Here is a 23466-nt window from a genome sequence, read left to right on the forward strand (position 1 = left end):
CATACTATGTCCGAAGTATGATCATCTCTGTTTAGTTATCTTGACTTCTGCAGAATTCAGGTTTGATTTGCTCTTGTTGCGTTTGTTTTGTGCCTTCAAGTCATTTCTGACTTATGGAGACCTTATCATGGGGGGTTTTGGGGGCACGAGAGAGTGTGATTCACCCAAGATCACACACTGAATTTCCATGACTGAGCAGGGAATCAAACCCTGATCTCCAGAGTTGTAGTCCAACACTCAAAACACTACATCACACTGGCTCTTTGATTTGCTCTAGAAACCATTTATTTGTCTTTATAGCAGTCCACACTATCTGTACAACTCTCATCCAGCATTACATTTCAAATTAGTTGATTTTCTTCCTATCGGCTTTCCTCATTATCCAGGTTTCACAACTATACATTAACATTTGAAATAGGATGGCATGGACAATCCTAATTTTAGTACTGTATCCTAGTATTTAATATCCTAGTAATGCATTTTGAGTGTTTCCAGTTTGTGGACCATTATTTTGTTTTTAATTTTTGTTGACAGATTTTAGCTATAACTAGAGTACAGAACCCCTACTGATACCAAATTCCATGGACGCTCAAGCCCCATTAAATACAATAGTGCCGTAAAATTGTGTTCCTGATATAAAACAATTAAGATTTGCTATTTGGAATTTATACATTTTAAAAAGTATTTTCAAGCTGTGGATGGCTGAATCAGTAGATAAAGAATCTGTGGATATGGAGTGCCAACTGTATATTCTGTCTCTATAGCAGCTCAATTGATATGCCATCTGTTCATGGTGATTTATTTCTCTCAAGTGCTCTGAGTACAGCTTCTGCTTCATTTTCTAAAATCATGGGTTTATCTTCAACTGATTCTTCCTTTAATGAATATGTCATCCGTTCATCTGTTTTATATAGTTCTTTAGTGTATAGTTTCAGTTTTTTTATTTCTACTTGGTCATACAACAATATCAGGACTAGCCTGGAAGAAGGAAGAGCCCTCCCTTCAAACCATCTGCCTTGGTCCAGGCCTTAGAGGGAGAAAAGAACCACTGGACCTCATCCCCTTTCCCTCCATCATTCCCTTCTCCTTTTGTTTCATGTCTTTTAGATTGTAAGCCTGAGGGCAGGGAACTGTCTGATTAAAAATAATATTGTAAGCCATGCTGAGAGCCATTAGGGCTGAAGGGCAGGATATAAATAAATAAATAAATAAATAAATAAATAAATACAGTCGGCCATTCTTATACATGGTTTTTGATACATAGATTCAAGCATCCATGGTTTGAAAATATTCCAAGAAAGTAAAAATTTCAAATATCAAACCTTGATTTTCCAATTTTAATAAGGGACACCATTTTGCAATGTCATTATATTTAATGGGACTTGAGCATCCACGGATTTTGTTATCCATGGGGGATTTTGGAATGAAACCCCAGCATATAACAAGGGTCCACTGAATATTGTGTCCCTCTGCTGTTTACAGAGCATCTGCCTTCTTGGCTTAAATTTCCCTTTGATTTCTTGGATCTTGTTGAAGAGGTCTCTTGTTCTTCTCTTTTTGTTTCATCTGTCATATACTGAGGCTTCTCTTTCTTTTTGAATGCAAATAGTGTCTTTTTGCATTTGTCCCTGACAAAGTCTTTGGCTTCAGTCCAGAGTTCTTCTGGCTCCTGGTCAATTAGGTTTAATAGTGCAAATCTATTTTTATATAATCTTTACATTCTACAGGGATGTTGGGTGCCATCTGACCTGGGAGTTTCATCTTCTGTCACTATCTCTTATTTCAGTTTCGACCATCTCATCATAGGGTTTTCATGGTACAGGACAGTCAAAAGGGATTTACCATGCCTCCTTCTGCACAATACTAACAAGAGTTAGTTATGGTGGCACCGTCATTATTTCTGAGAGATTGTCTACCAATGTCACCGCTCTATTGCTGCTGCCGCCCAGTAACTGTTTGGGCCATTTAGCCCGGCTCAACAAAGGTCTGTCTTGTTAGGGATGATGGGAGTTGCAGCTCTTCTCCTGGCTTTCACTCTCACCCCCCTGGTCAGCGGAAGAACAACCAGTTTGACCAGTAGCTCTGAGAATTGGCTGAAGATGTTTTCCAATCTTCTCTGGAGTCTGCTGGTTCTTGTGCAGCTCTCAAGACACCAGTCAACACAGTAGTCTTCTATAAAAGATCTACTTTTATTCTAATATATACACTATGCACAAAACAATTCACTACTCACAAAACTCACACTACTATACTCCTCAATACCCACACAACTATACTCCTCAATACCCACAAAAAGTATTGCCATACATTATTGCTTATATAGGCATTTGTCTCTCTATTCATTATACAGTAGCCACCTCCTGGGCGTGTACATACATTATGATTGACATATCATACTTGGCTCAATCTTTACCTCACATTGCATCATACATTGCTGTCCACTCAATGACTTTCAGGTGATATCAATTTGCACCTTTTCACTTTGTCCTTGCCACATATGTCCTTGGCTTTTAGGAACTTCTAATTACATTATATGCAACACCTATGTGCCATTTCAATAGCTTTTGCTGTGTCATGTTACTTTCAAATACATTCATATACATATTATATTTCTTGTGACTATATATCCCATGTTGCTTTTTCCTGACATGTCTGACATGGGAGACCTTACCATCAGCATTGCCTCTTGCATCAAAGAAGCATGCAATTCCACTATAATGGAAAGGTAGTGCCATTGGTGGGGCCCTCAGTCTACCATACAGCTATTTTCAACTGTCAGTTGCTATGGCTTCACCGGAACTTCATTCAAGTAAGTTCAGATGTGTATCTTGCTGTCCCATCTCTTGTACCCACTCTTTCCTATCCAAATAATTATAAAAGTTATTTGAAGTTCAGAGATGGAGGCTGTGTGTAAGCCTTCAGGTGTTGCTAGACTACAACTCCCACAATTCTTAACCACTGGGCTAAAGTTTAACAGAAGATACTGTCTAACAACCTCTGGAGAGTTGCATTTTGCCCACTTTTGCTTTAATTTATAAGAAAGTATGCCTGTTTCACTTCTTTGTTCATCTCCTGCTTGTTACTGAGGCAAATCCTATTATGGACACATGCACTGAGGCACACCCTACTCAAACATTTGAATACCACCCTGATCAACTGACTGATATGGATCTACAGACCTGTTGGAATCAATACCACCCTCCAAGATATTAATTCATTACTGGGCCTGAGTGTCTCCTACCACATACCGTATTTACTCAACTTTAAGTCGACCTAATATATAAGTTGAGGACAGGTTTTGGGGCCAAAATTATGAATTTTGATACGATCCATGGATAAGTCGAGGGTAAAACATAAGGGCACGTAACAGATGATGTAAAGGAGGAAGCAAAGGGAAATGATGCCAAAGAACTTACAAAATTCCAGCAGGCATTGCTGTTTTTGCTCATACTAAAGGCTGGATGGATGAGGGGGGGATTAGACAGATTACACTTTTGCCTTTCACCAGAGAATGGTCCCTTTTTTGATAAGAGTTAAAGCACAGTATTTACATTGACCTGTGGTTAAGCTGACTCAGGTTTTTTGGGTCAACTTTTGACTAAAATTTCTGGACTTATGCATGAGTATATACAGTAATTCTTTACTGTGTTACAGTAGTAATGGATATGCTTCTACAATAGGTTAATTTCTGGTTTTTTGTATGTCTGAACAGAGGCTTGCAAGCTCAGGGAGTATCAAAATACCCTTTTGTGAACAACTGTTGAAGTTTTACCTCCAACAGGAAGCTTCTTGTAATGCTCTGGAAACCCAAATAACTGAATAAGTAACAGACTGATCCCCACTGATGAGGAACAAATACTCTTGGGGCAATTAGATTAGCATTTCTAATCTGCGCATAGGAATTGGCAGACAGTTAACTGGAGACGCAGCAGTCCTTCAGCTGCAATCCAATTCAATGAGACATTAACCTGAAACAAGGCAGGCAAGTGTTACTAAATACAAGGCTCTCTTAATTGAAACCCTTTTATCTTGTGGAACCTGGCTCTCTTAACTGGGAACCCTATGAAAGAGAGACCTTTTACCCCTGAGTTTTCTAGAAAGAAGTGTCAAGAAAGCTACTGGGAATGGGGGACAGCAGTTATAAAAAAAAACCTAGGAAAGAACCTAAAATGTAAAGATATACCAGTGAGCACAAAAGTTAGAATCATACAAGTCATTGTTTTCCCTATTACCATGTATGGATGCAAGAGTTGAACAGTGAAAAAAGTAGGTAAGAAGAAAATCAATTAATTCAAGATGCGGTGCTGGAAAAGAAAGAGTGCAGAGGATACTGTGGACAGCCAAAAAGACAAACAAATGGGTCCTAGAAGATATTAAACCTGAAATCTACCTGGAAGCCAAGATGATAAAGCTGAGATTGTCGTACTTTGGTCACGTCATGAGAAGGAATGACTCACTGGAAAAGACAATAATGCTAGGAAAGGTAGAAGGAAGTAGAAAGAGATGAAGACCACAGGCTAGATGGATGGACTCTGTTAAAGAGCTCACTAGCATGAATTTACAGGAACTAAGCAGAGCAGAACAGCAGAGGATGGGAATCTTGGAGATGTCTCATCTACAATGTCACCACCATGAGTAGGGATCAATAACAAGGTCTCAGAGACACACTGAAGAAGATGCTATGGGAGACAACTTTCCCAGCTTCCTGAGAAGAAAGCAGTGACAGGCTGCTGATTTCCCTTCTGCTGTCACCATATCCCTTCTTGCTGTCCTGATCAAATCCAAGAGTATTTTGCTAATGGCTGTGAATTCTCAAATATCTCCCAGGGTCACTAGCCCAGCAATAATATTGTTGGATCCCTTCCTTGGCTTTCAAATTTCTAGTCTATAGGAAAGGCTGAAGGGATTCTACCATTCCTTTTGGAATATTTATCCTCTTTCTCTGTTGGTCTTTGACAGTATTTGAAATAATCATACCCAACAGAACAAAAGATAAAGAACTTTTGGGATGAATGAAAAAGGGCGTATGGAAGGAAAGAACCACCTCTATGGCTGCTCCCCCTCCCCTTGCTTCTGTCATTACCAGCCTCAGAAGCAGTAGCAGCAGCATTCAGTCCTCTGTTAATACCTTCTTTCTCTTCAATGTGAATCATTATGTGGGAGTTAATTAGCATTCCTGGAGCTTTCCTAATAGTAATTACAGCCTGGCAGCTGCATCAACAAAGAGTGGAGCCTAACTCGATTAATGCCTCCAAAAGGCACTAGTTCTGGATAACTGGAGACCTTGAGTGACTCTAGGGTGCTAGGACATAGTTGGAGGAAACCAAAACCATAATGAGGCAGAAATATTAGCAATAAAGATCTTCTTGGACTCATTCATGTGGCCATAGATTTCTAGAAAGAGTAATCCTATTAGGTTCACAATATTTTTGACAGGTTTACCCACAAGTCTTCTGCCATGGTCTCCTTGTTCTTAGAGACCCTGGCTGAAATAAGGTCTTGCGCTGCCACAATTTTTGTTCCTGATTGTGGATTGTTACGTACCCAAGCTTTCTTTTATCTGAATTAGAAACCAGACTCTTGGATTTGTCCATATTCTTTCAGGGTCACACATGCTAGAAGCCCAAGCTTGTACAAGAATTGTGTTTTGATCCTTCATGGCTGTGTTGGAAGGCATGGCCAAACACTTCTGAGAGGTGTGTGCCTGTATGCAATACTGGAGTCTAGCATTAAGTAAAACAGGAACAGATGGTACAAAAGCAAAAATGAAAGTACCTTGCATCATTCTGCATCACGCCTTAGAATGAATTCAGCAGCATATCTTATTCCTTAATGTTCCCAGAAAATTTGGCAAGCTGAACTTTTGGCCTCAGAGTTGCTGATGCTTTTCACCATAACGAGAAACTGAAATATTTTCTAAGTTCTTTTCTTAAGAAATCCTAGCTTCCTTAAATTAAGGTATTATTATTATTGTTATTATTATTAGTCCATTTATTTCTACTCCGCCTTCCTCCCAGTACAGGGACTCAAGGCGGCTAACAAATCTAAAACAGTCTACATTAAAACAGTATGAAACTGTGAAACCTTTAATATCTGGTTTTCTTTAAAGAGAAGCAGCGTTTAAGTGCGATGGAGCAGAGAAGTGACAGGCAGCACTGAGGAAACTTTGAAATTATTTCACTTCCTTTAGATTTTCTGTTGCAAATACTCTTCCAAAAAAGCCCACTGCCATCACAATCAACTTGATTCCAGGCACACGTTTACCTTCACAGACATACATAGGGTAATGAGGAGTGGGGAGACAAAAATGTGGGGGTTTTGAAACATTAAAACAGTCCATGGGGAGAGCAGAACCTTCTCTCCCCTTGCTTGTTCTTCAGTCAAAATGTCATCCTCCCCAAATAAACTATTTTCCCTAAAGAAACAACAACACAGAATCATAGCTTCAATATATTAATTTCTTTTGTTGCAATTTTTAAAAAAATGAATGTCTGGAGAATTGCAATTCACATAGGGCTAGGAAGGTAAGCCATCTCTTATTTCTGCGTTGGTCTATGACTGCAATAAAGATGAACTGAATTAAATCTCTCTCATTTCATTTCCACCCTTAAGAATTTCAAAATATTCTACTAAATGAGATGATGAGAGATCCTGTACATTTTTCAATTATTATATTTTTGCATTTTGGGACTTCTTTTACCTCCATTCTCATGTAACTTTCCCCGGTATATCTTGTCCTCTACCACATCAGTCCAATAGAGAGAGCTCTGATTCAGATGGAAGTCCAAAGCAATGGTGTTCCGTAGGCCTGGCACTAAGACACTGTAATCTCCCTTGTTCAGATCAATGCGCCGGATCTCATGGCGGTTGGAGAAAATGATGAAAGGCTTAAAAGGATCTGAAAATTGAGAGGATGTTATGAATTATTGGTGCTATTATGTTTTCACACACAATTCAAATACAGGTACTTGATCACATTTCAAAAGCAAACACAAGGAAAGGTTTGAAATCAAGAGATAGGCTCTTGCATCCCTGGACATTGTCCATCTTCTGCTCAGACCTAACAGTTTCCATATGTTGGGCTGATACTGTAATCATTATCTCATTCATCATTTTAAATCATCGTGACATTATTTATCATCATTAATGTTAAAAAAAGACATGGACAGAGCTTTGCTATCCCAGGTGATGTGCGAATGAAGTTTCCAACAGGCAAATGCCCAGAGCATTAACACGGTGAGGCCAAGGGCTCGGAAAAGTTAATTTTTGGACTCCAATTACCAAAACTGACTGTCCAGACTAATCCAAACTGGTAGAGTTAGAGTCCAAAAAAAGTACATTTTCCAAACTGGCAGGATCTACTCAACCTTCCCATTTTTCATGACATTGAAAAAAAAAAGGTTGCTGTAATTAAAGAAAATGCATTTTTAAAAAAGTTCTCCATACCCTTCATATTCCCAATTCTATTCCTCTCTGGTGTACTGGGAACAGAGCAGCCTTTCTTGCGACTGCCAACTGCAACCCTGCAGAATGAGGACAAGTCCCTAAAGGACAGGAACACTGCTGTGTTTCTTGGCTGACAGAGAACATGAACTGTGGACTCCCCCTCCCTCTGCTTTTGCTCAGCTTTTCCATTTAGTTTCTCAAAAAGACATGAACCTTGGACAGACCTGCTACCCTTCCTGCATATCAAATAGGTTTCAGGGATTCCTCTCCACCTGGATTTAAGAGTTTTTCAGGACCAACACAAGTCCCAGTGTTGTGAGTCAGATACTTAGGGTTGTTTCTCTTATGGAAGGGCTGGCTAGGCCTGCCTGCTGGAAAGGGCAGAAACGTTTATGCTACAGGGAGAATTCCACAAATGTGGCTCTAAGGGGTAGGGAACTCCACATTCTCTTCTGCCCATTTTTTTCTCCTTATGAAAGAACATTCTTGACGAGCTTTTCTATGTGCTATGGTTCAGGAAATGCTCTTGCAATTTGAGCTCCATTCTAGACAGAGTCATTGAGTAGTATTCAGTTTCTCAGTTTTTCTAAAAGAGTGTCTTTATTAAAGCGTACCGTATCAGTCCTTTATTTTCCACATAATGCATGAACAAGTCTCACAAAGAACACTGTACCAGCTAATAGGTGCTTCATCTGCTGATTTGAAAGTATTTAATTTGAAATCCAGAAAGAAGAGTGGAAGAGTCATTGCAAGCATCAGCACTCTTCGGACCACGGCTGTCAGAATCACATAGCCAGCAGTCCAGTGGCCAAGTTGGGCAGAGGATTCTAGGCGTTTGTCCAAAAAAGTAATTTCCTGAATTTTGACAATCCCAGCCTCTTATGTGAGTGAGGCAACTTACGTGGGAACACCCAAGTTCTCTGTAATGCCCTTTCAGACTTCACAAGAAACACTATAGGAAAATATGTTAAGCCTGGAAGTGGAGCATTCATTAGCAACTCACAAAGAGCAGCAGCAAATTATTCTGAGATGAAAAAGAGTGAAAAAGAATATCTCATACTAGAAAAGAGGTGGGGGTACAAATCTAACAAAAGAAGTGGGAGCATTTCCAGATGAATGATGATGATAATAATAATAATAATAATATATTGCTAAATGTTACTGGACTCTTTTTAAAAAACTGAATGGGGGAGTAGCTGAAGTAGTAAAGCTGAGATAACTCCTCCATATCCAAGGATCAGGTCGGTTAAATGAATCCTCTTGATTCTTCAAAAATAAGTGGTGAGATCTTGCCATCCCTTGCCTCATTCTGTATTAACAAGGGATTCCAAGATGGGATAAATTCCCTTGTTAGCTGTGATGTATTAAATATTTCAGTCACCATCAACAAATCTATAAGCTAATACTAAAAATCAACCCATAACAATGTTACCTTTTAGTGGTGGACATTTAAGATGTTTTAAGTACCGTATATACTCATCTATAAGTTGAGAAAATTAAGTCAAAAATTGACCCAAAAAACCTGGGTCAACTTATACACAGGTCAATACAGTGCTATCCAGCTTCTCCCCCAGCTGGGCTGCCTCTGTAAGAGACAGCCCAGCTGGGGAGAGGCTGGGAAGGGCACCCCACTGCCCTGCAACCTCTCCCTAGCTCAGTTAGCACTGTGGAGGAAAGCCCAAATGGGGAGTGGATGGGTAGGGCAACCAATTGCCCTGCAACCTCTCCCCTGCCCTGCTCCCTCAAGGCTGACTCTTGACTTATCCACGGATCATATAAAAATCCTCAATACTGGGCCAAAAAGTTGACCTTGACTTACACACAAGGTCGACTTATTGTCAAGTATATACGGTAGATGCTTTAACATATAAAACTATAGGGTTCAAAATATTTGTCTCACAAGGACGTATTCCAAAGGGAGCTGTCTGCCTCTCCTGACTGTTGCTCTTTATACTACAAGATCCCTGAATGTACATTTATTACTACTCCAACATGTTTAGAGTAGTTAATAAATATTGAAAGACCCCTGAATGTACTTTTATTTACACTTCAAGATGTGTGCAGGATCTAGAAGAGGGATAGGGAATATGTGGCCACCTGGGAGTTCCTAAAACATTACTTCTGTAAGCCCAAGGCAATACAGCTAGTAATGAAAGGCGGGGTACAGACTGCCCAAAAAGGACAGTCTCCCGGTGCCTAGTTTTGGTCCGTGGAAAAGCCACAGCCTTCTTGAGGCGCCATTACGTAAAGGTGCCGTGACGTGCAGATGCTATGCATCCGACATGTCATAATGGCAGCGCCCATCTATACAGGATGCCACCATTTTGATGCCCTCATCACATGCCAGGGGCATCTATAAGTGCCGCCCTGAGACACCCCTCGCATGTGACGAGGGCGTCCTTTTCTGCCTGTCTGGACTAGGGCAAAGATACTGGGAACTGTAGTCCATTTGGAGACCTACACATTCCTTCTTTCTGCACTAGACCAATCCCTTCTCTTGACTGAACACTCATGTTCTTCACCAATGACAATCTGGTTTCCTTCATCTGATATATATCCCTAAATAGATCCAAAAGCCTCGTCCTGCCCAACAGGATAGCTGATGCTGCCCACTTGTAACTTCCACTATATACATACCTGTGCTGCGACAACTCTCCCCATCAGACTCCAGCATCCATCCTTCGTAGCAAGAGCACTTCACATTGTATTTGTCCTGCTCACACTTCTGGCTGCACTTGAGATGCTTGGCACAATAGCTCTGGATCTGGCAGGTCTTGTTGTCACTACCCAGCTCCATACCCAGAGGGCAGGAACATGCAATGCCTTCACCTGGCGCCACTGTGCAGTTGTGGCTGCAACCTCCATTGTTCAGAGAACACAGATCTGTAGATCAGAAACATAAACAGTCACTGGAAGAAATTTTGTTACAAGCTCATGTTGCTTAGAAGCACACATGAACACACACACACACACACACACACACACACACACACATATATATATATATATATATATAACACCCAGGGAGAATCTTTGTATTAGAATGTCCAGTCTCCTGTCTAACAGAGAAACTCAACTTTCCTTCTCAAAATTATTAGCAACACAAAGGTTTGGATTCCTCAAATGAGCATCTCCTGCCACTCCACAAAGGGCTGACCCAAGTTATTTTGCTGAGATTGGGAGCATATAAAATAGGAATCTCCCCAGTAGACCTATTTAACTCACTTTACCCATTTCAGTGCCCAGTTTGATGGATGCACAGGATGACACATAGGGAGGCTTTTAATATAAAGGAGTCCAGAGTGAGGATGACATAGCATTCAAAGAAAAGAGTTCACATACATAATTCCCAGCAATATTTAACACATCTCTGTAAGATATGAGCAAGTGCTAATATTTCCTATGTGGATGATGGGTAGGTAAAGTTTAGAAAATAACAGCTTGCCTAGATCCACCTAGTGAGTTGCTGACTGTTAAACAACTGGGAGGCATACTGCTTCATAACCATGGTCTTCAGTACTGCACTATAGATAAGCCAGATGTTTTTAAATTGGGGAAGGGTTATGAACGACTTTGTCAATCTTAATAAAATGATGGGAACACCCCCCCCCCCCATGTACTTAAATGAAATATTCAAAATGACAGGAAAGAAACTGTAGGTAAAAATACAACTTGATTTGGTTAAGGAACTCCATGAAGTCCATACACAGATTTCCTGACAGTCTATGGGCCATTAAACATTTTTGAATGTTTTTGAGATCGCTCTGGGGAGTTTTCCTTTCCACATCTTTGCTCTAGATCAAGGGTGGGGAAATGTTTTTCACCACAAGGGCAAAGTTTAGTTTCAGAGAAGTGCTCAGGGGCCACATTCCAGTGACAGGCAACATCAAACGCAAAATGGTGTGTGACCAATATTACCAGCACAATTTAGCTTAAACTGCTTACTGCCAGGAATTAAGCCTTGTGGGCGACAGTTCAGCCTTTCAAAATTGTGCGTTTGTGTGTGTGAATGGCCCATAAAAAAACTTGAAGGCCACCAGATGATGATGTCATGGGGTAGAGAACATGGCCGTTTAAGGAAACCCAAGGGCCTAAAGTTTCCTTCCCCTGTCCTAGGGAAAAGACATGATAAGGGATTATTCCAGGGCAATCAGTTGTCCTTCTCACACTCACCACATAGCTTTCCTTCATCAGATCCATCCCCACAGTCGTCGTTGCCATCACACAGCTTCTCAGGAGGAAGGCAGATGGATGTATTGTTGGCACAGGTGTGTGAGGGTGGTTTGCATACCAATGACTCACAGTTCTCCTCATCTGAGTTGTCTTCACAATCATTGTCCCCATCACATACCCATGCTTTGCTGATACACCGGGCTACAAGGAGATATGAATACAGTATAAGAAAGTAAAACAAAAACAAAACAAAACCCAGGGAGAATTTGGAAAAATAATTACTACAACACAGAACACACAGCAACATAAACTGGGCATCTAAACTGCATCATGCTCATGATGATGAAACTCCTGACACTAACTGGCTGAGAAAGTGTCATGGCACAGAATGTTCATAAATATTACAGTGGTACCCCGGGATACGAAAGCACCGCCTTACGAAATTCCCGGGATACGAAAAAATTCCAAAGAAAAAAACTGTTCCGGGTTACGTTTTTTTTTTCGGCTTACGAAAAAAAATTTTGGTGCTTTTCGGCGCGATTTCACACGAAATCGCGGCTTTCGCTATTAGCGCCTATGGGCTATTCGGCTAGCGAAAGTTTCCGGGTTACGAAAGCGGCGGCGGAACGAATTAATTTCGTAACCCGGGGTACCACTGTATAATGGAACAAAGTTACAGAATTTTTCCAGTCCAGTTTCTATGGGGAATCAGGAAGCTGTCAATTTAACTGGCAGAGTAGGATTAAGGTGAAAAGGAAGAGATAAACTAAAGTATTTTATCTACTTGTTCATACAGGAGGTACATACAAAAAGTAACATATTAGCTTTTAGGTGCTTACACACTGCTGAGGGTAGATATAATGACCACTATAAAAAGCAATAAAATAATGAGAATCAAGGCAGTTTGCAGTGTAGGTTAAATAAAAAATAAAGCTAAAACAATACTTAATAAAAATGTTTAAAAGCATTAAACAGACAATACAGTTGAATACAATTCACTGTTTTAAAATTGTTTTAAAGTTAAATCTTAAAAAGTAATACCATTTTTAAAAAGTGCAACAGATAAAATAGTGATATTAGATAGAAGCTTGTATATCTGCTAAAAAAATGCTTGCCCAAACAGGACATGTTCTACCATCTTGCAAAAACAATAGAAGAACAATGGAAGAAAGTGTACTAGACAGATCTCCCAGGGCGGAGTTACATAATTCAGATACAGTCACAGAAAAGGCCTTTTCTCGCACTCTGTGCTTCCCATCAATTATGTTCCAGAATGTCACAGAAATGGCCTTCTGTGGCAGATCTGCACACAAGGGCAGACCAGTATGGAAGAAGCCAGTCTCTTGAGTTATCTCACAGTGATGTCATTTGTGATTCTGAAGATCAACACTAACATTATGAATAATTGAGTAAAAGCTGATAGGTGGTGTGGCCCTTGCAGAACAGTTACAATATGACCTTCTAAGTGAGTGCCCATTAACATTCTTCCTGGGGCATGCTGGGCCAATAATTGTTTCTGAAATCCCACACAGAATATGCTAAATAATCCAGAACAGATATAATTAATGTACATGACACTATGGTCGGGTCTGACATTGCAAAGAATGTTCACAAATGGCACACCAGCCAAAGATGAGTAATGGCATTTTTGGTTACAGATACCACCTGAGCTTCCAAGTGAAGGGCTGAGTCCAGAGCATGCTCTAAACTGTGAACTAAAATCAGAATCTGCCTGTCCCCCAACCAGTGCCATCTCTGTCTTGGCTAGATTAAGTCTCAGTTTATTAGCTCTCATTTAGCCCACTGCTCCCTTAGAAATAATAATAATAATAATAATAATAATAATAATAATAATAATAATATAGTTTATTTGTAACCCGCTTTTCCAAAATTTGATCAAAGCGGCGAACAATTATGTATAAGAACATTCCAATAAAATCAATTAAAAACAGCATTAAAAACAGCATAATAATAATAACAACAAAAGGGCCAGATAGAAGGGGAAGTCAATATATACATTCCAGGGTTATCACTGAAAAGGGGTAAGGGGAAAAGATTTTTCACGGTGGGAAGGCTTGGGAGAAGAAATACGTCTTCAGATTCTTTTTAAAAAGAGCTAAGGAAGTGGTGGAGCGGAGCTCATCTGGGAGACTATTCCAAGATCTAGGGGCCACGATAGAGAATGCCCTGTGTGAGGTCCTCGCATAGCGTGTTGCAGGGACCTCCAACAATTTATTCCCTGTTGATCTGAGTGTGCGGGGTGGATTATATGGGGAGAGGCGGTCCTCCAAGTACCCTGGGCCCCAGCCATTTAGGGCTTTATAGGTCATTACCAACACCTTGTATTGAGCCCGGAAGCGAATAGGCAGCCAATGAAGATCTTTCAAGATGGGTGTTATATGGTCAGACCTGGAACAACCAATGACCACTCTCGCTGCCATATTCTGCACTAACTGTAGCTTCCAGGTTTGGTACAAAGGTTGCCCCATGTAGAGCGCGTTGCAGAAATCCAATCAAGAGATTACCAGAGCATGTACTACAGTTTCAAGGTCTCTCCGGTCCAGGTAGGGACACAGCTGGCATATCAGCCAAAGCTGATAACAAGCGCTCCTGACCGTCGCATCCACCTGAGATGACAGCTGGAGCAACGAGTCCAGGAGCACTTCCAAGCTGTGAACCGAGTCCTTCAAGGGGAGCGTGACCCTGTTCAGGACCGGGTGGCAAATCTCACCACCCAGACCCAGGGAACCTATCACCAGTACTTCCATTTTCTCTGGATTCACACTGAGTTTGTTTTCCCTCATCCAGCCCATTACCGACTCCAAGCAGGCATTTAGAGGAGAGATGCCAACCCTAGTTACTGCATCAGTCGGGGACACAGAGAAACATATTTGGCTGTCATCAGCGTACTGATAACACCGCGCCCCATGTCTCCGATGATCTCTCCCAGCGGTTTCATGTAAATGTTAAATAGCATGGGGGACAGAATCGCTCCTTGAGGGACGCCAGATGTAAGCGCCCTCTTATCGGAGCAACAGTCCCCCAGCTGCACCATCTGGAATCTACCCGAGAGGTAGGAACGGAACCACTGGAGCGCAGTGCCCCCAATACCTAACTCCCTCAGGCGTTCCAGAAGGATACCATGGTCAATGGTATCGAAGGCCGCTGAGATGTCCAAAAGCACTAACAGGGACACGCTTCCCCTGTCCATGCCCAGACGGAGATAATCAACTAAGGCGACCATGGCAGTCTCAACTCCATAGCCCGCCCGGAAGCCAGTTTGAAACGGGTCCAGAAAATCCGTTTCATCCAAGATCGATTGAAGCTGGAAGGCAACCGCTCTCTCGATCACCTTCCCCAAAAACGGCAGCAGCGATATAGGCCGGTAGTTGTTATAAGTCAGGGGGTCTAGAGAGGGTTTTTTAAGCAGGGGTTTAACCACTGCTAATTTTAATTTAGATGGAAATTGTCCCTCTCTTAAAGATGTATTAATTATGCGGTGCAACATAGTTAGCACCACATCCCCCCCCCCCGGGCCGCCAGCCATGAGGGACAGGGATCGAGAGAGCATGTTGTCCTCCTAACACTTTGAAGGATCAAAGCTGACCTAATATTGGATGAAAAGGGGAACTGGAGCTGTGTGTCATCTCAGCATTGATGACAATGCACCATAAATTCCCAAATCATCTCTCCCATGTAACGTTAAATTATACTTGGGGGCAGGGGAAACAAAAAGGAGTCTAGTTAGCATCTTTGAGATTCAGTCCACAAAACCTTGTGCTACAAATTTCATCTTTCCAGTTAGCCTCAAAGGTGCTACTAGATTCCTTTGTGCTTTTTGATGTTGAAACAGACTAACACAGCTATCTCTTTAAACACAAGGAATGCACAACGACCCTAGTAGAACACCATACACCAAAAGCCAAAAGAATCAAACAAAAATCACTTTCTGAAACTGAGCCTTGAGAAAGGCCTGGACCAACTGTAAAATGGTCTCTAGGACACCCAGAAGAATGCTATGCTCAACTAGCAGAACCAAGAAGGATATACTCTTACTGTCTCATACCAAAGGCTGCATCTGAACACTGCATCTCAACCTTGACATCTATCTGGATGGTCCCACAGAACCCCACACCTGCAATACAATGAAAGATACTGACCAGAATCCTTGCAGCCAAATTTGACATTGGGATCGCAGACATGGGTGACCCCCTCACAGTTCTTCTCATCACTGGAGTCCATGCAGTCAGTGTCACCATCACAATGCCAGCGCATGGGAATGCAAAGGGCATCCAAGCGGCACTGGAATTCATCTGTGTGGCAGCCTCCAGGTGGGCGTGTAGCTGGGAAACGGAATAACAGAGAAATTATGTCAAAGGTTCAGAGGTAATGACCAAAGTCTGAACAGCACTTTGATATAAGTAGGTGGACAATAATGGAAGTTAGCATGACATGGCAGAGAGAAGAAGCTCCAGAAGATCCAAATGGATTGTCAGAGGCTTCACCATTTGTCCTTATTGAATTTCCATGCCTCAGTTAACCAGAAAGAGTGGTAGGAGGCAATATATTTAAAAAGTACCTTCACTACTCATATTAATCTCTTTTGCTTTTAACCCTGGCATCAGACTGTGTACACATTGACCACTTTCAAGACAGGTTGAAACGAAGCTTGGAAAGTCAGTTTTTAAAATTAGTTTGCTTCTGTAGTATCAAATGTAGTTTGCTTTAAAAGTAATTTGCTTTACTCATTACAGAATTTAGAAAGTAATTCCAAATTACTTTAAATTCTGAAAAAGTAATTTGTTATTGTTTCCCCCCTGTTTTGGGTTACTTGAAAAAAAATCTTAGGATTGATACAAGAATGGCACAGAGCTTGAAAATAATCTATCCAAATCCCTCTTTAAAAGTGCTAATTTTAAAAATCACATCAATTTATTGATCATCATAATGGCTGGGTAGTTTGCTCCCTCCTAATTGCAATGTATTTGAAATGTAAGTTCATTGTGCCTGTGTTAGCCAAACAACAATAGCATTTTTTTAAAAACCTTCTCTTCATGGTTTCCTAGCCTTAGAATAATCCTAACTGCTTCCACTTTTCCATGCAGAAAGTCATGGAAGTTTCATGTCACGTACATTTCAAGTTAAGAAGAAAAGCTCTCAGTTACTGCACTCAAGAGGGAAAAGAAAAACATATGCAAATTAAATACCTGTGTGCAATAATCAGCAGGCTTCTGCAACTCATGATAGTTTTGTTTATTTTGAACCCAGAATATTAAGTTTTCCCTGTGTAGAACTTGAACAAAAATGCACTGCCTGGCTCATATCTCCCATGCACTCCTCACCCTGGTTGGTGCAGTTGGCATGGGTCTCATCACTGTAGTCCCCGCAGTCATTATCACCATCACAGGTCCAATGCACAGGAATGCAGCGCCCACTGTTGCATTTGAACTGGTTGCTGGAGCAGGAATGGCTGCAGCCAGCCTCATCGCTGTTGTCCCCACAGTCATTGTCTGGAAGCAGGAGGAATGGAGGTGGGGGTTAGACAGCACTGAGTCTGCCAGAGCAGATGCTACCCTTCCCTCACATCCCTCTAAACCATTTCAGAGTTATATACAGTTATATCTTGCTGATAAGCAGGTGCAATGTCTTAAATATTTCTGCAATTACACTCAATGTCTAAACAGAAGGATTCCAGATGTCCCAGTAACTATGCTTTAATAGCACCCTTTTATCCCATGCATGCTCTAGCCAAACATGCTCTCCCCCTCCCCACATTGTCCCAGGGGCTCATGATAACAGCAAAGCAGCTAAAGAGTTAATAACAACAATAACAACATCAACAGCAATAATAATGAAAAATGAAAACACAGAAATGGCATAGATCACCTCATGCACCACGGAGGGAGTAGGAATGGATGAAGTGAGAGGGCAGATATCATACTGTTGGCTTTAGGATGTGTGACATCTCTGCATTCTCTGGCCACCAAATGAATGTCCATGTGCAACCATGTGCATGTGCTTATGTATGTGTACGTAGTTCTGACCAGACCTAATTCAGAATGTGGGACCTCCTTTTAAAATTTGTAATAATTCATCTATTTCTAAATAATGAAAGGAGTCAATAGTGACTGTCATTCAGCCATTTCTCCCGAGCCCCCTGGCCTTTCCTTCACTTGGAAAAGAGTGTGAACTTCTTAAACTGACCTGTTTATCTAGTGGAAGATGTTGTCCGGTCAGCAGTGTTGATGTAAAATTTAATTGCCAGTCTAGTTAGATTCAATACATGGAATGGAGAAGATATACCACCTTGTCCTTTTGTCACAGGTAGATAATTGCCTTCAGCCACCCCTAATGCCAAAATGAAACCATACAAGTGCATCTGAACTGTTGTGGAACTTAGGGCTGAGCTACCTCTGAAAAATCTCTGAGGCACCCCTGGGAGATGTCTAAAGGAGCAACTGGCTTAATGTGCCTACATATGTACTAATCAGATTGCTACCCGTTTTCACACAAAAGTAGCAAAAGGAGAGCCATACCAGTTTTGATTCTTAATGTTGGTACACTCGCTTGCAAGTAATTCTTACAAAACCAACTGCATCATTTCTAAGCAAGTGTCTTGGATTCTAAGGGAAGCAACCCCTGCCCAAAAGATGTAACCCACCACATGGAACAGATGCTATGCCATGCCTACCCTAACCTTCCAAGACTTGCCTCAAGAATCTGTGGAGGCTGTTCACATGCACACTTGCTTAGAAATATGATCCAGAGACATAGCCACGTTAGTCTGGGATACCAGTATCCCAAGAGATCTTGTAGTACCTTTGAGACTAAATGAGAGAAAGAAGTTATATCATAAGCTTTCACAGACTTAGTCTACCTCTTCAGATGCATCTGAAGAAATTGATCAAGTCCACAAAAGCATCTACAACTTTGTTCTTTCAGTTAATCTCAAACATGCTACAAGACCCCTTTGCTTAGAAATAAGCATCACTGAAGAAAGTAGGATTACTGCCAAGAAAAGTGGGATTGCTGCCATAGGACTGGGCTGCAGAAACACCACTGCTGAGTCAAGAATACCTGTACAGCTTGAGCTAGAAAAGTAGTAACAATAGAGAATGGGGAGAACAAGTAGTACTGGCCTCTTCTTTAAAAATAGTACATCCAATGATATTTATCAAAGTCTCACTAAAACCAAAACAACTGAGTATCTCATCTACCCTAGAAAAACCCTGCAGAAACACCCAGGGATAGGAGAAGTGGTCATGTTTACAGTTTCTGGCACTTTCCTTCAGTTACTGGAATCATGCAGAAAAGTGTCAGGCATTTTAGGGAACAGAAAGGGGAGGGGGAGCTGAGGTGCATGTTGATCTATGCACTAACCGGTAGGTTTTGGACAATTCTTTTCGTCAGAGCCATCCCCACAATCCTTTTCTGAAACACAGAAACCAACCAGAGAAGACAGGAGAGTGGGCACAGTGAACACACACATACACACACATACTGACATGCATAATCCTAACCAAAACATGAAAAAGGAAAAGGAAATATGAAAATGAAGCTGAACAGGCATGCTAAAGATGGATTATGGAAGAAAGGGGGTAAGATAGAGGGGAGAGTGGCAAGAGAGTTGTATCAAATCACATAAGAGGGCATCAGAAGCAGCAGATACAGTTCATCCATTCTGTCCTCACCAAGGACAAAGTGATCACGACATCATAGGGAAAGTGTAATTCTGGACTGCCTTTTAGGCCCCTTTCCTATATAATAACCTTCCATTTAAAAAAAAAATCAAGTAAGGCTACACCAAGCCACTGGTTTCAGTAACCTCACATATAGTTAACTATGGGCCTCTTCACGATTAACACTAAACCTTGATTCAGTATTACATACAAGTCTCTGCTAGCCTGAACAATATCTCAGGCATGAGAACTCCTATTGCATACAACACAGAGGAAAAATAAGCCATAGGAGTTTCATTTCCCTATGGCTTACTGTTATGTAAAAATCTGGAATGGTAGTTTAAAATAAGCTCTAGTTTGTTAAACAAGCCAAATTCATAGCCCATGCTTTTGCTAAATTGTGCTTAAGCCTTAATGTTACAACCAGACCCCCACATAAGGTAAGGAAGCTTTTTACTTGCAAAATGTAAAGGAAAACATACAATCAACATTCAGTATGAACAGAACCTGTTGCTTCTTCCTTCCAGTGTTCTGACCAATTAATACCGTGAAGGGGCAACTTCTTTGGTCTGGGATACAAAATCCTTCCTCTGTTTTAGAAGTACACACTGTGCCACAAAGCTGTAATATGGCAATTTTGCACAAAAAAATAAGGTTTGCTTCTTAAAAGAATCTTTTTGTCTTTAAAACAAACTTTGGTACAATCCAGGCAGAGTTTTACCATCTGATTCTGAGGAATGTAATGATCCTTCAGTTCTGTGTGTGAAACAAAATCCATTCACTAAAGACCTGCTGAAAGAGATTGCTAAATCTCCTGAAAGAACGGGTCCAAACTCATCCCATTTCCCAACATCCTGGTTCTGTCTTTGGCAGTTTTGGGAAAGGGAACCTTTTGGAAGTCCTGCAAACTTTGGAACAGAGCTGTCAAAAATTATGCAATGTGAATAATACGAGGCCCCAAGATAGACTTGATTCAAAGCCTATGCCTGCTAAAGCTTCATTGGTTCACAATTAAAAGATTTGGTGGAAATCTTGCACATTCCATGGAACCAAAGACTGAGAATATGGGAAGCATTTGTAAAGTTTCACTTGGTTGCAAGGCCAGGACAATAAGATTTTACCCAAGGCCAAGACTATTGCCTCCACAACCCCTCTGCATTTGCCCCCGTAGACGAACAAAAGAGGTCTCCTGAAACTTTACAGGGGGGAAAGATAACCACGAGAAACAAGGCAAATACTGTATTTTCTGGCATATAAGACTACTTTTTAACCCAGGAAAATCTTCTCAAAAGTTGGGGGTCGTCTAATACGCCAGGTGTCATCTTATAGGGCAGGTGCTGAAACTTCCGAGCCAGACTGGAGAATCTGTGGTCACCCCATATGGTGGGGGGAGCTCCAAAACGACCGTGGATGCATCCCTGCTGTATGCAGCGATCGTATGAAAGCAGCTACTGCTCTGATAGTCTTGGAGACAGGGAGGACTGGGCAGGCAGGGAGAGCTGAACACTCCAAGCAGGCTTTGTATACAGCATGGTTTCATGCTAAGCACCTGCATGTCATAAGCATTTGAATTAAAATTAGCACATTGAAATCAAATCTGATGTTTTTTTAATTTTTATTTGGTGTGCATTGGAAGAGGGGTAGTCTTATACGGTGAGTATATCCCAAACTCTATATTTTAACTGGAAAAGTTGAGGGGCATCTTATATGCCCGGGCGTCTTATACGCCGGAAAATACGGTACTCTTGTGTACAAATGGATTGAACAGAAAGCAGATGAAAGCAAAGAAAATAGGATCATGCAGAGATGGCAGATACAGACAAAGAAGTCCATGCCAGCCTTCCCCCTCAATACCCCCATTCCCCAGCACAACCAGCCTCCCCTTGCTTCTGACCTCAATACTCCAGCCAGCATTGATGAATTATCATTCAACCAGGTGGCACTTACCATTGTCACATCTCCAGTTGATGTTGATGCAGCGGCCATTGTGACAAGTAAACTGGGTCAGAGGGAAGCACGTTGGGTAGGCTGCAAAGGGAAAACAAGCACAGAGCTAACAAGGGCTAGCTTCCACATCAAGGATACTCAGTGAATCTAGCAGAAATGGCTGCAGTTGCTCTAAGTGGGGAGGTGGACAGTCCTTCTGTACACCGGGGCTTCTCCTCACAGCAGGTGGTCAGAGCTTGGCAGCCATATTTTGAGAACGGGCATGGCAGGAGCCAATCATTCTATTCCCTCCCACTACCTCAGACACACAGCCTTCCCTCTCCTCACTCACTCATTCTCTTTCTTTCTTCCCAAGATGGGACTTTTTTACAAATCAGGATCTTGGCACCTATTTCAGGTTTTGAGTGAAAAGAACCTTCTGTATACCTACAACAGCCTGGTTCTTGGGTGGAGGGGATGACATGGTTAAATTGCTCTCCCACATACTTAAAGATTTTGATTAAAAAAAAACAACTTCCCAAAACAAAACTGGGATGGGGAGGCTGTGGGAGCCACAACAACAGACTACATGTGACTCATGTGTCCCATTTTCCCCATCTCTGACCTAAGACTATAGCACCCCCATAAAAACATGATGTTTGAATGAAGCAAATGCAAATCCTTCAGGTACAAACTTAAGAGACTCAGAATAGGATACATTGTTCTCTTGCGTAGGCACTGAAGAAATATCTAAAATAATATTTGAATGAGCAACAACAAGGAGGGCTCTAATTGTCAGGAAATCTGACAAGGAGAACATTGGAGGAGAAAAATCATTCCAACAAATAACTTGTTATTTTTGGAAAATGTGCTTGGTTCTTCTGCACAGCTCCCTCCTCAAATTTCTAAAAACAAAAAATGCTTCTGCACACACAAAAACTTTTTTTTTCTCAATCATCCTTGAGAACATCACAATTTTTAGAGACTTTCAAATAGCAGGTAGAAAAATGACAAATTATTCATTCTTGCCTGTAAAAATGAAATTCATGAATCTTTACATCCTTGACTGTTGAGTGCACACTTAATAGCAAACATCACATCTGCTATTGCACAACATCCAAAACATGAAGGGTACACCAATGTGTGGGATTTAGCAACTCCTCCAGGCCATATGGCTATATTTTCTCCACCTGTTATGACAGCACATGCTACTATGGATACTGAAACAACTCTGGCTGTTGTGGGTACATATATGACAGCGATGGCGAACCTATGGCACGCGTGCCAGAGGTGGCACTCAGAACCCTCTCTGTGGGCACATGTGCCGTTGCCCCAGCACAGAGTTTGCCAGAGTTTGTTACTAGAAAGCCAGAGGGACATGGCACTTTGCAATAAATAAGTGGGTTCTGGGTTGCAGTTTGGGCACTTGGCCTCTAAAAGGTTCACCATCACTGATATATGTTTTTACATTATTTCAGAAAAGTATCTGTGGCTGAAATGGACTGGTTCATACTTACCACATGAGGCTGATTCATCAGAGCGGTCCCCACAATCATCATCCAAGTCACACGTCCAGGAGATTGGTATACAGCGGCCACTGGCACAGGAGAACTGGTTGGTAGGGCAGGTACGAGCTGGGTAAACAGCAATTAACAACAGAAGCAAAGTTAATAGCAAGTATGGACACTTGCTTGGATTAATAAACTAATGGAACTATACAGACTCATACAGATGCAGAATACTGGTTGTTGGTGTATGTCTTTAAGAAGTTTCTGACTTATGGTGATTCTAAGGCAAATCTATTATGGAGTTTCTTGGCAAGATTTGTTCAGAGGAGGTTTGCCATCATCATCCCCTAAGGCTGAGAGCATGTGACTTGCCCAAGGTCACACAGTGGGTTTTACTAACCAAGCTGGGAATTAACTTTGGTCTTCAGAGTTATAGACCAACACGCAAACCACTACATCACACTGGCACTTGGAAATAAACTGATGTTTAGGGTATTACTGACTTCAAAAATAGAATGTATCCCTCTCACTGCCCCAACCAGCAGCTAAGGAGGCAATGACAAGACCGGCATTCACCTTGCAAAGATTCTGAATGATCAGAGCTCAGACCAGAAAAGTTAAAGGCGTATTACTCTACCAGACAGGTCCCACTGTTAGGAAAAATGAAGCAACCTCCTCAGGTGGCAGATGAGCCCCTTGGAAGGCTAAAATCATTTGTAGGATAAAGATACGGT

At 41.4% G+C, this 23466-nt stretch overlaps 1 protein-coding gene across 6 annotated transcripts in view; it reads right to left on the reverse strand.

Annotated features, from left to right (window-relative positions):
• The window catches only part of LRP1 (LDL receptor related protein 1), a 387970-nt gene that overhangs the window by 102219 nt on the left and 262285 nt on the right, over positions 1-23466 (reverse strand). For all 6 annotated transcript variants that reach the window (XM_089482386.1, XM_089482379.1, XM_089482373.1 and 3 more), the window contains 7 exons: positions 22742-22858; positions 21246-21326; positions 16962-17129; positions 15780-15962; positions 11620-11820; positions 10084-10329; positions 6701-6898 (listed from right to left, as the gene is read on the reverse strand). In XM_089482386.1, the coding sequence (XP_089338512.1) occupies positions 6701-6898; positions 10084-10329; positions 11620-11820; positions 15780-15962; positions 16962-17129; positions 21246-21326; positions 22742-22858 (1194 nt within the window). The remainder of the gene's footprint in view (positions 1-6700; positions 6899-10083; positions 10330-11619; positions 11821-15779; positions 15963-16961; positions 17130-21245; positions 21327-22741; positions 22859-23466) is intronic.

The sequence above is a fragment of the Sceloporus occidentalis genome, unplaced genomic scaffold (assembly GCF_023333645.1).
Source record: "Sceloporus occidentalis isolate IW3139 unplaced genomic scaffold, rSceOcc1.0.p SCAF_1, whole genome shotgun sequence".
Lineage (NCBI taxonomy): Eukaryota > Metazoa > Chordata > Lepidosauria > Squamata > Phrynosomatidae > Sceloporus > Sceloporus occidentalis.